The 19788-nt window shown below is 37.6% G+C and overlaps 3 protein-coding genes across 8 annotated transcripts in view; 1 reads left to right on the top strand and 2 right to left on the bottom strand.

Annotated features, from left to right (window-relative positions):
• Positions 1 to 6693, top strand: part of Ret (Ret oncogene) — a 53254-nt gene extending 46561 nt beyond the window's left edge. For all 5 annotated transcript variants that reach the window (XM_067359089.1, XM_067359090.1, XM_067359092.1 and 2 more), the window contains 6 exons: positions 1211 to 1518; positions 2363 to 2567; positions 2863 to 2992; positions 3477 to 3678; positions 4419 to 4597; positions 4790 to 6693. In XM_067359089.1, coding sequence (XP_067215190.1) covers positions 1211 to 1518; positions 2363 to 2567; positions 2863 to 2992; positions 3477 to 3678; positions 4419 to 4597; positions 4790 to 5193 — 1428 coding nt within the window. In that variant the 3' untranslated portion in view covers positions 5194 to 6693. The remainder of the gene's footprint in view (positions 1 to 1210; positions 1519 to 2362; positions 2568 to 2862; positions 2993 to 3476; positions 3679 to 4418; positions 4598 to 4789) is intronic.
• Positions 6694 to 7029: 336 nt separating this feature from the next.
• On the bottom strand, positions 7030 to 10737 carry LOC105668447 (uncharacterized). Of its 2 annotated transcripts, XM_012360838.2 has the most exons (9): positions 10154 to 10737; positions 9519 to 9579; positions 9296 to 9439; positions 8984 to 9214; positions 8609 to 8914; positions 8415 to 8519; positions 8175 to 8332; positions 7628 to 8024; positions 7030 to 7391 (listed from the first exon to the last, which is right to left on the bottom strand). In XM_012360838.2, exons 1-9 carry the CDS (start codon positions 10253 to 10255, stop codon positions 7159 to 7161), a joined length of 1737 nt encoding a protein of 578 aa, XP_012216261.2. In that variant the 5' UTR covers positions 10256 to 10737; the 3' UTR covers positions 7030 to 7158. The 2 variants fall into 2 exon arrangements, with proteins under 2 accessions (XP_012216261.2, XP_012216262.2); XM_012360839.2 differs by lacking the exon at positions 9296 to 9439.
• A 126-nt stretch (positions 10738 to 10863) lies between these two features.
• On the bottom strand, positions 10864 to 17210 carry hgo (homogentisate 1,2-dioxygenase). The gene is made up of 8 exons (XM_012360840.2): positions 17085 to 17210; positions 16670 to 16805; positions 16055 to 16200; positions 15674 to 15860; positions 15422 to 15601; positions 14928 to 15151; positions 14499 to 14625; positions 10864 to 12292 (listed from the first exon to the last, which is right to left on the bottom strand). Exons 1-8 carry the CDS (start codon positions 17100 to 17102, stop codon positions 11982 to 11984), a joined length of 1329 nt encoding a protein of 442 aa, XP_012216263.2. The 5' UTR covers positions 17103 to 17210; the 3' UTR covers positions 10864 to 11981.
• Positions 17211 to 19788: the final 2578 nt, after the last annotated feature.

Raw genomic sequence — 19788 nt, 5'->3', positions numbered from 1 at the left:
AAGAGCCTGATGAGAGCAAAATTAATGCTCCAATTATTATAATAATTTTGATTTCTATCTTTTTAAATTTATTCTAATTTCGACGTTTAATTTCCACGTTTAATTACTCTAATAATTTCAACCCTTAAATTGCTTACTCGCAACATGACTTGGTCGTGCTATCACATTATCTCTTTATTTACGTCAGCCGTCATACATTTATCTTGGTTAAAATTGCTGAGAAAGACGCTACGCCAAAATCATACCATTTCGCGACGACCCGCGCCCACGCATTTTCGTCATCGTGACAAAGAATAGATACGAATTCTAGGGAAATTCCGCTGTCTGATGGAGGAAATGCGAAGATGTCGGCAGTGACGCGATTCACTTTCACGAGTCAATATTGCGGTGTTACAAAATTTATATATCGAAAGTGAATTGGAAAATGCGAAAAAGTTCTATCATATTGGCGCGAGATAAAGTTTCGTGATATATCAGTTTATTCGAATCAGTTATTTGAAATAAAACGAGATACGAGAAATATGCATATTTTCTCAAGCGCAACCTTTGCTCGGTGATTCATACGGCGTCTATTCATCCACGTTAATCCTTGCGCGAGATTAATGGCACCCATTCAAAGGTGGTAAAATTCTCAGTGAATATAGTTACAATATTACTAAATTCCAAACGACTGCTAATTCGAAAAGCGGTGTCTCTCATTAACTACGTGATCCCATTATCATTCCCAAACCGTCGTTTAATTGGATATCCGCTCGCGTCCTTTGCAAAGCAACTCGTGCGAAGTAACACGAGCAGATATCGTCTGACACGAAACACGTTCCAGCGAAGCGTGACGTCGGATTAGAGGGAGTAGAGCTTTTATCGTAACTAGCACGAAAGGATTTATTAATCGGCGCTCGCGCTCGCCATTCTCACTCCGAATCTTCCGAAGCGTTCTTCGTATGTTGCAAAGAAAACTCGCGGAGATTAAAGTGGGAGGGTAATCTAATTAACCGGCGTCGTTGAATATAAATAAATAAATTAATTCAACCTAATAAGTATAAATGTTCAAAAGTAATATGATATCAAGATTTTAATCTCTTAATGGCCAAAGACCCTTCTTTGACTTTTAATTAAATTAGACAATTAAAATTGTCACGTATTAATTGTAGAATGTAGCTTCGCGCAAATGGAAATATCTAACTTTCGAATTTTCACGTGGAATTTTCAGCCGGATCCGAAGTGGGAATTTCCGCGATCACTTCTGAAGATCGAGCAGGTGCTGGGCGAAGGCGAGTTCGGGCGCGTTTTGCGCGCCAAAGCCATGAATATCGGCGGAATGCCCGGTGCCACGACTGTCGCTGTGAAAACTTTGAAGGAAGATGCATGCACGTCTGAACTGGCGGATTTGCTATCGGAATATCAGCTCCTGAAGGAGGCGCAGCATCCGAATGTGATCCGGCTGCTGGGAGCGTGCACGACACCGCCAGGCGCGCCCGTCTACCTTATCATCGAATTCGCCGAATTCGGCTCCTTACGGTGAGTACGCGCCGTGATATATTCGACCGCTGTCTTGGAACTATTTATGACCTTTCCGCTTTACGCGAGCATCTGGTCTTATCGATATAAAAGTCCGACTACGAACTACTGGAAGTGAATCGACGCGACTGAATCGTGCATCATGCTTATCGAAACTTCTGGCTTTAACTTCTACGATGACGATTTTATCTTTCGTAATGTACTGTAATGAGATGTGACAAGAAACATTAGAGAAATGTTCTGTGAAAACTTTGTGCGAAAATAGACGGAAAATAATAATCGCAAACAATTCCGCTGTCCGGCTCGAACAAGCCTTTTATTCTCACCATCGTTTGCAACAAAACGAGCCTTTGCCCTTCTTAATAGAATAAAAGAAGTGCATTATCCTAGAAAATTAAAAAGAAAGGTTCTCTTTTATTAAAGTGTAAGTGCCTGTAATGAATAAATAACGCTCCTGAGTCGGTATTTGTAGTCTGGTATTTTCATTGTCTCGTTATGATTCAGGAATGGCATTAAAAGCCGCGCAATTTTATCTCATTTATACCTACGATATCCCCATACACGCGTCTAAATGAACGCATTGCAACGAACGCGGGCTTACAAACGCGGAAATAACTCCGGGAATTTGCCGCGATGCGGAATTCCGTCACGTGGAATTCTACCATCGCCGGGACAATAACCTTTGCGAAACCAGTTGCCAGCTGGTAATTAAATTTTTCCACGGATACGGCACATACCGGCGCTCACCGCCATTGTAATCCAGTTTCTCGAGAGCTAACGGATTATTGACCAACAGTTTCCCGGATATTGCTCGCTTATAGGATAAATTTACACGTAATTTCAGCAACTATCTGAGACGCAGCCGGCACTTAGAGACGGAAGACAGAGTACCCGGCTCGACGTCTCTGCTTTCCACTTCAGCGATCAATGCCAGCGAGGAGTCGCAATGCACCGATAATAATGCATCAAACTATACTATAACGCCACGAGATATTCTCTCATTCGCCTGGCAAATCAGCAAAGGAATGACGTATCTCGCCGATATTAAGGTACGATGAAAAATCTCCTCCGAGCGTTTATCGAATTATTTGAAATTTTTCAAATTATTAAACTTCTTCTCGTTATTTCCGAAACATTTAAATCTGTTTTAAAGTATAATTATCAACCAGAAATCAATAAATTAGAAATTCCTGTGGCATTCCAACCACCGTTGCTAGTTTGTTTAATGTATTGTAATTTAAAAGCATGCGGATCACGACTGCATTTCTGCGGACGGAAAAGTTAAGAAATGTCTCAACTCGGTCAAGTCATTAGCAATTAATCAAAGTTTCCTCCGCACTGCAGTTGGTGCATCGAGATCTCGCTGCGAGAAATGTTTTGCTCGCAACTGGCAAGGTCTGCAAGATCTCGGACTTTGGTCTAACTCGCGATGTGTACGAGGACGACGCGTATTTAAAGAGAAGCAAAGGACGAGGTGAGATTGATTCACCAATTAATAGTATTAATTAGTAGATAATCATCCACTTAATTTAACACTCTATTCAATTCAAAATTTGCAGACTTTTTTACATTATTATTGCTGAATTATCACTATCGATATAATAATAATTCGATAATAACTTAATAATTTCATGTTTTTGTTTCAGTATTTGTTTAATAATAGATAAAAATTAATTACAAATCTTACACAATTACAAAGCTTGCAATTTATCGGAACAGTGCAGCACTAAAAGTAATTTTTTAAAAGAGAATTAAATGCGACTTTGCAAGTCGCAAATAATGCTTTTTTTTCAGCAGTTTAGTTTGATACCAACGACCCTAATTTAACCGCGACGAAGTAATCCGCTCGTAACTCTCTCTCTCGGCGGATTCGCGGGAAAAACACTTTTAATGACTCGCGCAAGCCCGACTCGTACTACTTTGCGCGTTATTCAAGGTTTTACGATTGCTGCCCGCAGTGCCCGTAAAATGGATGGCGCCGGAATCCCTGGCCGACCATGTGTACACCAGCAAATCGGACGTTTGGAGCTTCGGCGTGCTCCTGTGGGAGTTGGTCACGTTAGGAGCCTCGCCGTACCCTGGAGTGGACGTACATAATCTCTACAATCTACTGAAGGCCGGCTACCGTATGGAGAAGCCGCCCAACTGTTCGCAACAGCTGTGAGTGCTCGACAATCGCGTCATCTTTTTTTAAGTATCCCTCTAAAGATTATTGCCAAATGCATTTATAGAAAAGTTAATTTTATCTAAATTGCCTTTCAAATATATAACAGTTGTATTCCATGCTTGTCTTTTGCAATTATCTTTTAAAAAGTTATGCTACGTCTCTCGACAAATTCATATTTTTTTTAAACAGAGCTTTTCCGGACTGGTTGTAATTAGCATACGCGTTAACTTGCAGCAAACTGACGCTGATAAAATCAAGTGCGTGCGACCATCATATGTCATATGATATTCATAATTACGAGCGACTCGTTGCGCAATTATTATCAAAGAGAGTTCTTGATCACACAGTAGCGTGACTTAATGTCACATATGAAATATTTATCTTCGCGAAGATTAGATCACCGTATATTATCAACCTCATGTATTACTAAATTAGCAATACGTATGATAAGACGGCTAAAAATAATTCACACAGAGATGATTAAGCTTTCAAACAGTAGCGTACGCGCGATATTTTCAATTATCATTGATGAAACTATGACACTGGAAAAATGCCAGTAAAATAAACTAGGTTAACCTCCTTGGCTCGTAAAGCTCGTCGTAAAAGTACATTCTTTCATTTTACAAGTCACATTCTTCTTCCGCAGACAGAAAATCAGAGTCACTTTTTTATGTTTACAACTTCTAGGGAAATCTAGACTGGGTTATACTGTAAAATATTTTTTTTTTTTCAGATATAAACTGATGGTGTCCTGTTGGCACCAAGAGCCTGCCATGCGACCGTCCTTCAAGGAACTGACTATGCATTGGGAACGCATGCTGGAGGATGGCGTCGAATATCTCGATCTTAATCCACGAACCGTCCACAATCAGGCCTATTTCGCGTCCCTGCAAGTCTTAGATAGTCCGAATGGTAAGTGGAATAAATCGATTCGATGGCGTGCAAGATATTAGATATTTTAAAATTTTATAAATCAATTATTTTCAATAATCTGTGTTAATAATATAATGCTGTATAACGCAATGAAAAATATTAAAACACTTATAATATTTAATTAATTTTGAAATAATTCGATTTGTATTGAAATTGTCGAAATTCTTTTAGATACTGGCAACGATCAATTGAGCAACGGTACCGCCAATACCGTGAAGACAGACATCGTCAACTATCTGGGCCGGATTTCCTCCGAGCCGGTCACCAAGTGCGACAAGGTAGACAAGTTGCAGGCGTTCTGGCAACCGACTGTAGCGTCCTTCCCCGAAGAACCCGTGAAGTCGCCCTACGTGAACGACCGACCCGAGAGCCTGAACGCCAACCACTACGAGAGTCCTATAAAGCTGAGGAACGTCAGTGTGACAAGCAATAGCGAGAACGATTTGAGGACACCACCTAACGAACGTCCTCAGTCCTATATCGACATGCAGGGAAGGAAATCTACGGAGACGGAGGACCTCCTGGTATTCAACAGCATGGATGACGACAAGAGCGACAATAACGTGACGAACTGAGCAATGTAATCTCGCAGCGAGTCTTTGACAAATGAGAAAATTTAAAAAATGACGTAACATGCCACTTGTCTGAGTCTCGGCGTGTTTTCGTTATCATGACAAATGGAAGAAAAGCTGCATGATGGAGTGAATGACGATTGAAGAATTGTGCGAGAGAGGTGAATATTTATTTAACAAGAGAATGAAAGAGAAAGAAAACTGTGAGCGAGCGATTGGAAACGAATGATTCGAATGGGATACTGAGCGCCATTTTTACGGGCGGTATTTTGCACAAATTGCGGAAAATGACAATGATGAAGTAAAAATGAAAATGTGCTGAATGGATGCAGATTTGCTGAAGCTGACTCTTTGCAGCAGCGAGTATAAATTTTGCGAAGTTGACTAATTGTCAGCTGCGAATTGAAGAAATACGCAGAAACAATTTTTGAGATGACCGAATGAACGAAACGCTCTGTAGAAAATCAAGAGCAAACTATATCGCGCGAAGCGATCACTATACCAAATATAAATTAGTAACTAATTTGTCCTATTTTTATGTACTTAAAGTCGTACGACTGTTGATCACTATTGATAAGACCGCTTTTATTACTATTAATAATAATACTTATGCATTATAATCATCCGTGCGATTTCTGGAAGAAAAGACCACATCAAAGTTTTCCAATCAGCATTTTAAAATCTGTATGTCACACTATGCAACTGTGATGAAGTTAGTGTTGCTCATTGAGAACGACAAGCTTAGAATTTACGAATGCTGCGTACAGAGTGTCCTAAATTACAAAGACTAAATTATTTCCTAATTATTACTAATAATTTTTATCTCATTAAATTAAGCTTTAATGAATAACGAAATATTTGTAAAATAGATTTTAGCTTTAACTTAATTTGAGATTATATTACTGAAATATCTAATAATTTAAATTAAAATAATTAAAATGTTTAAAATAATCTTCTGTCAAATCTTTCTTGATAAATTTCCGCGAAGTTGTGCGACAGATAGGACGCCCTGTTCACGGCACTATCGATTTGAAACTTAATCATCATCACGCTTACTTTGAAACGAGATACTTTCTATTGTCGCACTAGCTTTTGTGGCTTTCGATACAATACCGCTGATCGCACGTCGAAATGATATGAGCGAAGTGTATGAATAATAATTTGCGAGACGCGTGCGTGAGCTTCCGGTTAGTACGACATCATATCTGAAGACGAAGACTGTTTTGCCGTGTTTCACCGTGAACAAAATCGTCCCTTTTGTATTTATGTATAAAATGCAACACATTCCACACGATTAGCCTAGTTATTTGTCGTACGAGTTTTTACAACTGCGTATGATTTCAACCTTATACCACGTTTAACTTTTTTTTGTTACTCTTCGACGCGTTAACGACAACGATATGTAGTATGCGCGTTGCAAACTGATTAATTACATTTGTGCCATGTTATTTTCTTGTAATTAATATATTACAAAACATATAAAAAGATGCTTCCACAATGGAATATTGTATTTAATTGTATTACTCTTACCTGATTTTCAGCAGCGTTTGTGTCATTGTAATAATAATCTTTCCAAAGATGAGGAAAAGTGAAAAGAAAAAAGTTAGTAAGAAAAAAAAAAGAGAAAGTGAGGATGAGAAGGAACAATTTTTGATTTTATCATCGTTAGGTGTTGTGATAAATTTTTATGCGGACTTAGTATAAGGCGATCTATGAGAAATATAGTGCGAGAATTTTTTCATCAGGCTGCAGTGTAATATTTTAATAAAAAAGAATATGATTTGGATTTAAAGGATGTAAAAGTGGGTTCGACGTAAATCCCCATTTGATACGAGTTAATAAAACTTATGAAATATTTTTTATTCATATCACTTCATCTCGCACATGCAATTAATTTCGGTATAGAAAACTTAAATTAAAACTTTCTAGAAATATCTTACGAACTATTCTTGCACAACGTAAAAAAAATCATAAGTTTAACTTATCAATGCGAAACTCGCAGTCATTCCTCGCGGAATTGAAGCCGAAGGACTTTCCCTCGCCAATCTCACCGAGCAGGTTCAACTCGTCGATGTTTGTCGTGAAAGACTGCGGTATGACGTCGCAATCCGGTGTGTCGGGACATCGCGAAGTATTTTTTATCGGCCGATCGGCATCGCAATCTTTACTCTCTTGTATGACGATCGCCGGTAATAAATCGTCTGAAGAAAGTTCAGACAGATGTAAAATTATTAATATAGTAATAATAATTTTGCAGCTTTGACTTTAACCTTAGTGAATGCAACAAATAAAATGTGCAAAAAGAAAGTAGATTTCGTTTAAATACAACAATTAAGAAAATACATGTAAAAAAATCCGAAGAGAGAGCAAAGCTATTGTTACGATAATAAAATCAAATATCGGACCAAAAAAAAAAACAAAAAACAATGCTACTTACCGGTCTCTTCGATATTTTTCGTCGCGCTCGGCTCGTCCTCAAACATTATTGTGGCAAATTTAATGCTCTCCAAGAACTCTCCGTCCGACGCTGCGAAGTATTGCAGACAGCCAATACCGTAAATCGTCTTTACGAGCTTCGTCAGTTCCTCGGGCATGTGGAATTTTTTGAAAAGCCGCGCTTCCTCCGGTATGTGATCCGACTTGCAATACGGCAGATGTATCGCGTAATACCTCTTATTCCTCTGCGGATAGTTCTCCTTGAGCAGTCGCAACAGGTGATTGTCCACGTTTCGATAAATAATCGTCGTGTCGGATTTCGCGGACGTCGGCGGGGACGTCGCGACGAGCACAACATCCGCGGTCTGAAACGCAGTATTGCACCAGAGACCTGGATCCTACGGTAACAGAGTTATCTTGTTAAATTGCGCCACGCTTTCGCCCGTATAAATTCACTAATTAGGTTAATTAAACGTAATTAATTCGTGATTTATTTTAAAGGCAATTACCGCGATAATATCGTAAGCATAATTCAATTAATTACTCACCTTGCTGGCGGTCTTCGCGATATCGAACATATCTATCATGGCATTGATGTTGCAGCATCGCAGATACTTTGCCAACTCTCCCATTACATTTACGTGCGCCGGATGCGTCGGAGAGTATATCAGCAAACAATTCGGCCTCATCGCCATTCTCTTCAAGACTGTAACAAATCGTGTAAAAGAATTACTTGTCGAGATACGAGTTTAAATTTAATTCGATATTTGCGGAGAAAAAATCCTCACCCTTCTTTCTGTAAACCTTAAACGCATGATACAGCGCGAACACTACAACAGGTGGTATCCATATCAAACTGATTATCATAATCAGCAATCGATTGGACACTCGGTCTGGGAATGCGAAAATAACGGCGTTTAAAAAGTTGCTTTTAAAGTAAAAAAAATATATATATAGACACATGTTAAACGATTATATTTACTTATGTGTATAAACGGCGTCGTGCTGTTCGCGCATCCATGTTCGCCGCATTCGCGATGTAAAGCCGCGACTTTGACATAATAAATGCCATCGGGTAGGGAAAAGTTATACTGAACATGACTCCCACTTTTATCCGCGGGAATGATTGTACTAATTGTTAACTGTGTGTCATTTTTAATCAACCACACTTTGTACTCTGTTACATTATATCTCGATGGAAGCTGTTGTACGTTTAACACCAGATTCGAGGAATCCGATACATCAACATATACAAAAGGCGTATACGTTTTAACGTCGACACCATTCTCTGAAAGATTCACAGATAGTGACAATGAGAACAACGCGATAAAGCAGCTACGTGCGAAAAAAAACTCACCGATAAATCTGTGCCACGGCACGTAAAAAATATATTTCTTGGTATACACGTAATTTTTTCCGATTACGAGACACTCCAAGCGATACGAGGCACCTTCGTACGTAGCGTCGTTAAACGGACACGAGACGTACAAATCTTTAGGCGCGGGATGACTGGAATTTCCATACAGTTCTATGTGTCTACACGCATTCTCGTTTTTGTTAGCGATCTCTTGATAACGCATGGTTAAACCTAATTTTAAATAAATATTTTAATGCACGACAAAGCAATTGTGAAAATATTTCATCAAATATTTGTCTAATATATCCTTACTATTAAAACTGATGTCTGAGATCGATAAATTAAATGCAGTTGCTTTTATTTGTTCCTCGAAGTTTGTTACATATACATACAATGTGAAAGTTGCGGCGTTATCTTTCGATAACTTGACATTATCAAATTTTTGCTTCGCGCAATCTATAAAATTATTTATTAGTCAATGAGTTTTTATGACATCATAAAAATCTCTTTGTTAAATTGAACTATCGATTCCTACCTTCCCCCTTTTTTACTGGCGTTGTAAGTAAGCATGAATAACCCGATGTTGGTGGGTCAGTCTAAATAAAGCAGAAAACAAAATAAAAATAAAATTATTATAGAACAATAATAAAATTATTAGAAAATTATTATTTATAAAATTATTACAAAGAACTGCACGTGTATCAGCATGTAATACTAATAATCAATTCAAGGAAAAAGAAGATTGTGCTGTTCGAATGACGACAGAAGATAAATTTTTATTTTAGAATTTATTATCAGCTTACATAATGCAAGAGTTATTCGCCATTTATTATCTATTTGTTCACAATCGAATTTATAATTTAATAATTAACTAAATAATATTTTTCAGAATCATATAAAACACTGCTGTATATATTCCTTTTACAAAATATACACGTTGTTTCAAAAATAACATACAGCATTAAAAACCCTACACTGCAGAACCTTAAGGTAAGATACAAAAAAATTATTTTTACAATTTATTTTCCGTTTAGAATTAATCTAATTTCATTGAAGAGTAAATGAGTGGAAAAGGTGTGTAATTTTCTCGGGACAGACGCGTGTTATACATCCAATGACATACTGTCAAAATACCTGTGAATCGACAATCTGCAGTGATAAGACACTTACCAATTTCTGACAATAATTCGGATAGCAATCCGAGGCTATGGCACGTCCTGTCAAGAGACATAGGACGACAACGACGAAGAAGCTGCGGAATGTCTTACGCATCTTTAGGTTATGCGTTACTTAACAATACATGACATTCGATAGGTTACACATGTCACTGACCTCAACATGTCAACTACACCGAGTCTCGACGGCAACTCAGGCACTCACAGTACTGAATGACATCTTACGCACCGATTTACATGCTCCGTCGTGAATCGAAACAACGCAAAAGTCACGCGACACAAACAGCGACGATTATTTTCATCGGATATGAGGTCAGCTGCGTGTTGACGCGAGGAAAGCTCTGCTGGAACTGACAGGTACTGCTTACGTCGCTTATCGTCGACAAGAACGGTCTCTACAAGGCGGATCATCGATGACTCAAGTCATCTGAGTCAGTCAGCGCGTAAGCGAAAAATTGCGACACGATTATAAATCAAAAAGAAGACAAAGGAAAAAAGTTGTACATCGAAATATCGATCCTTTTTCTCGACAGTGAGTATATTTTCTTTTATTGTTTTATTTAATTAATTATAGAGCATAGATAAATTTCCTGAAATTCCGATAAGATAAAGAATCAAGATAAAAAATTTTAAAATTGATAAGCTTGAAACTGCAGGAATTAAAAGTGAGATAAACTGAAATGAGAGAAGAAAATTGTCACTTCCTATTTTATAAATATTTTTATTTTTCAAAAAACCAAAGAAACGCCACCAGACACCTCAGCCCCTAAAAAACGTATCAAACGAACATTTAAATAACAAATTTATCGCACATGTTGCGACATAAAAAATTACATGATTCCTGTTTATATTCTCAATCGAAGAAACGATTTCATAAACATTTATGCAAACGTCAGATCTCAGATAGGATGAAATTTATTCTATTGCAAGCTATGCTACAATATTGCCACATGACGTTGTTTATAATTACGAAACCTGTTGTAATTTAAAAACAAATCTTATAGATTATTGTATACAATATTTTGGTTCTCGATGAACTTGTGGAATAACAAAAATTTCATTATTCAGTAATTAAACATATCCTATCAGTTTAATAGAGAAATTGCATTTAATCGAAGTAATTAACGATAACGTCGTATTTAAGATTTCAAATGAATTCGATACAATTCGCCTCGCTATGCAACGGTTTCGAAACATCGTGTAATACTGCATCTTTATCTAACACATTTTCGTCGAATCACGCATCGCATTGATTACGAAAGTCGTGATAAGCTCGGTAGAAGGTAGATGTTATTAAAAGTTCCTTGCACCCAGCAACATTCTACGTGCGAACGTGATGTCGATATAGCGAATTCATAGTCCCAACTGCACGCACCAGATAACTTTTGCAGTTTTGCACGATATCTCTCGGACGCGATACGCTGTAGAAGTTTCTTGACGGTCGGAAGAGAAAGATCGCATTGCGCGCGGTACCACCTCGACGGAAAAGATATTAAAATACCAATGGAAGAAAAGTGTTTAAAAGACTCCGGCGTGTTATCTCTTTCAAACACACAGTCGCCAGTGAAAGGGAAAATAAACCGGTGAAAAGAAAGAGGCTCTTTCCTGCCTTTTCACTTTTCATCGGTCATCAAAAATACATTTTTTTCTTTTCTTGATGAAGACGTATAGTCGACGCTAAAATACGTGTCATCTAAAGATAATGGCCTTAGTAGCTTCAACACATTGGGGGGAGTTAAACGAAAGTAAGTCTCAAAGACGATCTTGAATCAATCTTGAATGTATCAACGTAAACGTACTAATTGTAAGCAATTTCTGACCGGCTAATCGGTGGGATTAAAGTGCTTGCGTAGACCCTGCCAGCATCCGTGGTAATTGTCGTCCAGTTTGTTGCACAGCTTAGCGGCCCATTCTGTCACGGCCATGCTGTATGAGGTCTCGAACATGAATGCCTGCGTACCGTCAGCGATCCGTTCTGGCACCAGCTCGTTATTGGACGCGGCCTCGAAACACTGTCTGTCAGGACCGTGCGGAGTCATGACAGAGTGCAGCGATGCACCACCGGCGGAGAAACCGTCCTCCTTTGCCTCGTAACGACCCCTTATCAGCCCCATAAACTCGCTCATGCAATTTCCTGAAGATCGAACAGCGAAAGTTTTTAGGACCCTCTCTATTTTCCTCAATATTCACTATATTACATGAATTTTATACATACAGTTCGCTGAAGAAAACTAATCGACTGCATAAATTATTCTCGACGCAAAAATAATACTGCTATAACGTAAATTATATACGGTGTGTAAAAACACAAAAAAAGAAACTAAAAATAAAATAAAATAGTACATCATATGATACTTCAAAGCTAACACATTATACGCTCCATTTCCTTCGGAATAAATTATTTTAATTGATTGACTTCAAAACACCACTATTGAATTTTATTACTGCGTTGATTATGCAAATTAAACTAAATAAATATTTGCATGTTATTAAATAAAAAGATAATAAAGTTCTAAATTGTCGATAAACGATTTAATTTCATAAATATTAAATATTTGATAAGTATTTCAATATTTGAAATAGAAATCCTCGCGAAACGCATAACACTCGGTGTGCTTGCAAATGGATGCCGAATGAATCATTTATATTAAATTATCAACGTTGATTTTCGTTATTGATATCATCATCGACAAGTCGGCATGCGAGCCGAACGCATAACACGTCATGTCGAATCACGATCGCGCAATGAAACGCACCGGGGGGATCTGCAATGGAAATCCCGCACGTTTTGCATATTATCGCTCTCCACGCGCTGTCGACTTATTCATTAACGTGGAGAATAGCCCGCATTGAACGCGCCGCTATACCGGTTATCAAATCTCAGAGAAAGCAGGCGACTACTCTTACTAACGTTCGAATGTATTTTGAGATACGCATTGTGCGTATTGCGCAGTTTGATATTAGCGAAGCAAAACTGCAAATATCAATGCAACACATCTTCTAGAAAAGAAAAATTTCAATTCTCAGAAAAAAAGAAAGCAAAGTTCAAGAAATAAAAACTAATCGGAGTTAAAAATCTGTAGTCATAAAATTAAAGTCGCTATTGAATAGAAAATTATCTTATCGGTTACAATTTATTCATTTGGCGTAATTTATTGATTTCACTCTTAATTTATTTCATAAACTATCTGCTATGACAGTAAAATTGTAATGTTTCACAACGATGTAATTTCTAATCAGCTTTTCGTAATCATCTTTCACTAATTCCGCGAAGATTAATGCATGAATTTTTCACTGATCGTATAAACATGTATTTGCTTAAGGTGTTTGCTGAGAGAACAAAAAAAATGATAATTACTTTCTCCTTATAAGTATGTGGTAGCTATTAATCGAAGCGTCGTCGTTGTCGGCTTTCGACGAAATCCCCGATAATGAACATTAATTTTACGACTAGAAAATACTATCGCGCGTCTAGGCCACTGTCACAGTTACCTCGATCGATCCTATAATTTGGCACGCGTGTGCGTGTAATTTCTGCACAACGGGACAAGCAACATTCACGACTTTGATAGCGGCCGGTCGTCGCGTAGCTTCCAATTACTTAACTCGTAAGGATGCGTTCTCGTCGGCGAGCATCGTGCTTACGCGTCTTTCTCTTTGCACGCAACGAACTTTCCCGACAAGAGCGCAATAATACAGCGAAACACAACACACAACGACGAAGACGACCGCGACATCGAACGAAAGTGGCCTCGTCCTCGTCTCGTAATCGATCGGATCGGGATCGCCGGTGAAACGACCTACCGGTGAAAGAAACATTGTGCGACCGGTCGACGGGAAAAATTTCGAGTTTTCTCTCCGAGCTAACTTGGTTGCACAATTTCCCAGGGCGCTCTTCCGGAACGAAGACGTTACCGAGTTAAGTTCGACAGAACGCTCGCTCGATCTCCTACCGCGTATAATCGACCCTCGAGACCGGTGAGAGGAAAAAAGCCGGACGTTTCGCCATTTCGCGGGGATACATCGTGTCTGGTAAATGCGTTATACAGCAATTATGTAGTGACACAAGAATTTAAAGAACGTCTCAGAAAGATTAAAATGTTTCTAACGTCTAATTTTTCTATGTTTTTATAATGCAAAATATTATTCATTGCATTTTGTTTAAGTTTAAGCAAAATATTGAAAATTATGGCAGTCGCGACAATAATTTCAGACTTTTTAAATTAACATCACATTTGTGCTTAAAAGAATTATAATGAGCATGCCAAAGCCTTGTTTAGTTTAATCATCGACGCGTGCGCGCATGAGCGCAAAAAGAATATACTTTCTATTGTACTTACGATGATAGTAAGGCGGCCGGAAAGTGTGTTCCTGCACGGACCATCGGGGTGGAAAGATCACGAAATCGGCCGCCGCGGTTCCAGGCTTGTTAGTAGGGCATGTCAGCACGGTGAAGATGGATGGATCCTACGGAAATGTTGAATTATTCATTCAAAAACATCATTGAATTCAAAAAATTCGAGCAAAAAATAACAATAGAAATTTACAACATATACATATATTTTTGTCGTATGTGAAATGCAACCTCAATTTTGTATTGAACAAGTTCAAATCGGTCGAAATAAATATTCTATTACTAGCACGCTCATCTCGTATCGTGCAAAATTTTATTTTATATACGAGAACTTTGATTGTACACATACATAGAATTTTTTTAAATTTCAGAACTTCTTTAGATATCTACACGTGATGTGAAGATATTTACTTACGCAGTGATCAAAGGAAACCGAATTGATGACCATGAATCGATCGAGATCATATTTGTAAGGTGCGTAATTGCCATGCCACGCGACTACGTCGAAGGGACTGTGGCCTTGATCAGCCGTAAACAACTTTCCTTGATATTTGCATACGATCTTGTAATCGATTTCGCGATCCTCGTACCAAGCCACCGGCGTCTGAAAGTCTCTCGGACTCGCCAGGCCGTTCGCTCCTGTGCGTTAGCTCCGCTCATTAATTCGTTCATTAAGGAAACATTAAATTCATCGAATTTTTAATAGAAAGAAATTAATTATTTCATGACGACATTTGAACCGTGATTATTCTTCAAAAAAACTCCGCCTCAAAAATTAAATACAATTGAGAAAAGCATAGTAATTTGCTATTAGTACTAAGAGAACTGAGTTCGGATTTAATTTTTTTAATTTCTAATTAAAGAAACGTAAAACAACCTTCACGCTCAGTTTTTCGAATCGACAATTACCTATCGGCCCCAATTCCGGCAACTGAAAATGATTGTCGAAGATCTCGAGGATGTAACCTCTGGACGGACCGAAGACGGTTACGGAAAATCGCATTCCCTGCTGAACAACGCATATCTCGTTCGGCTCGCACCGCATCTTGCCGAACTCGGTGGTGAGCTGCAGAGCGCCCAGCTGAGGGACTGCAAATGCAATTGGAATTCTCCGTTCGTATATTGTTTTTCAGGAAAAGTGACTTTCTTACTGCCACCTACCGATGAGAAAGTCACCGTCAGCGTTGTAAAAAGCCCTATCCTTCATAGAAGCGTTGCACAGATACACGTGCACCGCGACGCCCTGGCGTATTTTAGGATCGCCGGCGCCACACAGAGTATGAAGACCCTCTACAAAGTCGACCTCGGGATCTTGTCGCGTCGGGACGTCGAACGTCTTCCATCTTAGCTGAAGTGTGAGCAAATAGCTCCAGATAAATCATTGAAACCCCAAATGTGCGAATAAGATTCAGCGCACAGATCTAATTTACTTTTTTAAGAATTAAAAAAAATAATCTCTGGAGAAAACTACATCTAGATTCATTTTTCTAGTTGGACTATTATTAAATTGAATCTGTCTTTCAATATATTATTGAAAGTTACCTGATTAGGATTGGGGGAGGTATTGTTCCAATCGTTCATTACATAAGAATCGAGATCGTAGGATCTGGTGAAGGGCTTGAATGGCTTGTGAACGACGGACGGTCTTATCCGATAAAGCCATGATCTTTTATTTTGACTTCGTGGAACTAAGAAAATAACAACGCACAATACATTATGTCAAGAATAAAAATTATAAAAATTTAATAGCGAGAAGAAAAATTTAAATAAAGTGATTTGTGTTCTTATAAACTATTATTTGTTTTCATTAAATAGTGTTTGTAATGTCTTGCAATTTCTCACTTATTAAGATTTGATAAATATCATGTGATAAGTAAAAAGAATCACGATACAGATCTAAGTTTGTTAATTTTAGTTTGATTCACATCTAAATTAACGTTATCTCTTTCAAAACAAGGAAAAGCTTTCAATTTATTTCACGATCTAAAATTTCTAAAAAGATACGTTACTCGGATTAATAAATTTATAATTTGTTAGATCCGAAAGAAGCTATGATTTCCTAAGCTTTGATTAAAATCAAAGAACAGTATTCTTTTAGACATATTGCTTCGAGATAATAAAAAGGGTTAAATGAGCAAAGCACGCGACTTTACTCACCGGTGAACGCTGTTCCTGACAATTGCTCGGCGTAGAGGCCATACGGACATTTTTGCGGATTGTTCTGTCCAACAGGTAGCGCCCCTGGACAACGCTCGTCCTCGCTGGAGAACTCGCAACCGAATCCCGTGAGATACTAGCATGCACAATGCGAGAAGATAAGGCACGTAAAGATATCATTACTTGATAGAATACCATATTATTCCTCTCCCATTAAATTAATACACTAATTAACAATATTACGTTTCTCTTTTCAGACTGTTTCTAAGTAAAATCACATGGAAACGTTTGGGCCGTTTGTAAAACAACTTGAAAAGTATTGATCTAAGCGATCTCTCATTCCATTATCCATAAAATTTTATCGAAAAAATCTTTCCTTAGACTTAATTTTCTATGAGAATCAATAATCCACTACCTTAAATTCGTCCTTCATGACACCAGCGATTCTTTTCTCTGAAGGCGCAGCACGAAATACAGTGTGTTTTCTGTGACACTCCCCCGTTTTATATAAATGCGGTTGTCCTTACACGACGCAATCGACGAGATCGATATTATACAAAAAACATGTTTATCTGCTCACAGACCAATCGGGCGCGACTATTTACGTAGGCACGACTCCGTTAACAGGCACGGCCATCTCTGACAGCCAGTCAGAAAGCCAGAAATTCCACATTACGTTACAGAATTTATCGCCGAGCCTCTCTGGCTCGACCGAAACGAGCCCCTCGCAGCGGCACGAGGCTCATCAGTCCACTGATCACGGGTCGATTTAGCTGATCCGCGTGACTCGTATTCAAATTAGTCTCTAATGTCGCCAGGTATTTTCCACAGTATTCCAGATACGCCTTTGTTTAGACATTTTTACAACGAAAATTCTTTTATCACTCAATGTGATTCCTTTGTAATCTCTTTAATAATTTTATTGCCTGGAATTATATGTATTTAACAGTGCAATTCAGTAATTTCTCCGATTACTTATCAAATCCCAGGCTTATGATATAAATTTCACTGTAAATAGAGTTCAATTCATTTCTAACATTCGTTAACTATTTTTAGAAAAAAGACACTAAGTAAATGGTAACATTTTCCTTAAAGTTTCTTCTGTAACGAGAAAATTTTATTAGCATGTATTTTCCGTTATATCGCCGTTTGATTTACATTTGAATGATCGATCGACTGCTCAATTGATATATAAAAATTTTTTAAGAATTCTAAAACGTAGTAGTTTTTATCAGAGACAAATAATATGTGAATATAGATTTTCTTGCAGATAATATTGTATTTATTGCATACTAATCAGCTGTTTGATTTCCATCGCGTGTTTATACACTTCCATATCTCCGGAGATGATTTATGAGCACAGAAGGCGTATGTACGATTAAAAAAATATCACACTTCCATGCGCGTTGTTGCTTGCTTAATGTTTTTTTTAAATTTACAAACTCAACTTGTTTGTTACGCTCGATGTCGTATTAGAGACCACGAGCTTAGGTTTTACGTCAGTACAATATGTTTCATCATTTTATGAAATCATTATATTATTTTCTCAATAATTGTATCACATAAATAATTTATATTGCCTTGATATTTTGAAATAAATTTCTCAAACGTTGCAAATGTATCTTTTTCCTAAGTCATAATTTTATAATTAATAATTTTATATAAAATTATTAATTACACGCGTACGATATAAAAAATAAATAATTTAATTGATAGAATACTGAGAAAAAGTATACATTTATTTTTACAATTAGTCTGAATTTTTAAAAAATAATAGACGCTCTTCCAATCTCCTCGTTTTATCATAATATATCTTATCTTATGGATTCGTGAAGAGTTTACAAAGAGCGGGAATTAATGATAAATATTTACATTTTTATTCGAACGATAAAGTATAGTAGAAATTCGTCTTTTGTCGAAGTTGATCGATGATTTTGCAATGTACGAAATAAGTCCGCAGCATCGCATGTGCTTTCCAATACACGTGCGCGCTCGTCAGAGGATTCTATATATTTATCTAATCCTTTTCACCTTGATGGTTACTTATCGGTTATCGCGGTAAGTTCGTTGGCCGCGAGAAAGTTTTGCGTCACGCCGAACGAGTACGCCTCCTCGCACCTTTGGCGTAATTACACGCGAGTTTCCATCAATCACGATTGCAGCAAAGACCGTCCGTTTCGTTGCGATTCAAATGAAGCTAAAGAAACAGCGACTACATAAACTGTCTTCATTTCAGATTGCTAGCTAATTATTCCGCTCTCCTACTTTTCGTTAGTAATAATTAAAAGGTTTTCGTAACTATTCTAAATAAAATTTATTTATGTTTTATACCATGTTGTGTTAAATTTATTTTACATATTGCAAAATTTAAAAAAATTTTATTTGTTCACAATAATCAAATAGTATTTTGTTATTATACAGTGCAATTGTGTTTGCACTAATTGGCGATTTGCAACATTGATATCAAATTTCCAGATAATAATACTAAACTCGCTTGAAAAGCGTGATTGCAATGCAGAAAATCACACTCGCCATAAACAACGCATTTGCCATAATTGCGCGCTTCATATTCTAGAACTTTCACCATAGGAAGGATCAGTCATTAACTGACGACACATAATCAGCCACTATTGATGTTCGCACAACTCTTCAGTTTTGCACAACAAAACAAGATTGGAATGCAGCGGAATATTTTTGCATATCGATCCCGATATAATCGTTTTAAGCGAAGGAGTGGAAATCACCACGAGTTAAAATGCATGGCGAATTAGCATATGATCACGCGTTGTTTTCGTGAGTGACAATCTTGCAGAAAAATGAGAATCTAATCGCAGCTTTTGCCGCAGACAGTTTTACGAGCTGCGCTTGCATTGAAAATAAATCGATAGAGCCGACAGAGCGTGACGATTTCAAATCACGGCAAAACAAATAGAATAATTAACAAAAGTTCGATACTGAAAGTTCGTGACAGCAGAACAGCTTCTACGTAGAAGAGTATCTTCTTTTAATAAATAAATCTTAGTACACGTTCTAAAGAAAGTTTTGCATACTTTTTGATAAAACTGTACGTAGTTTTACTTACGGTATTTTATTACTTGATATTAATGATAATACTTATG

This window comes from Linepithema humile, chromosome 7 (assembly GCF_040581485.1).
Source record: "Linepithema humile isolate Giens D197 chromosome 7, Lhum_UNIL_v1.0, whole genome shotgun sequence".
Lineage (NCBI taxonomy): Eukaryota > Metazoa > Arthropoda > Insecta > Hymenoptera > Formicidae > Linepithema > Linepithema humile.
The sequence above is the reverse complement of the archived record's forward strand: the minus strand, read 5'-3'. Positions and strand labels throughout refer to the sequence as shown.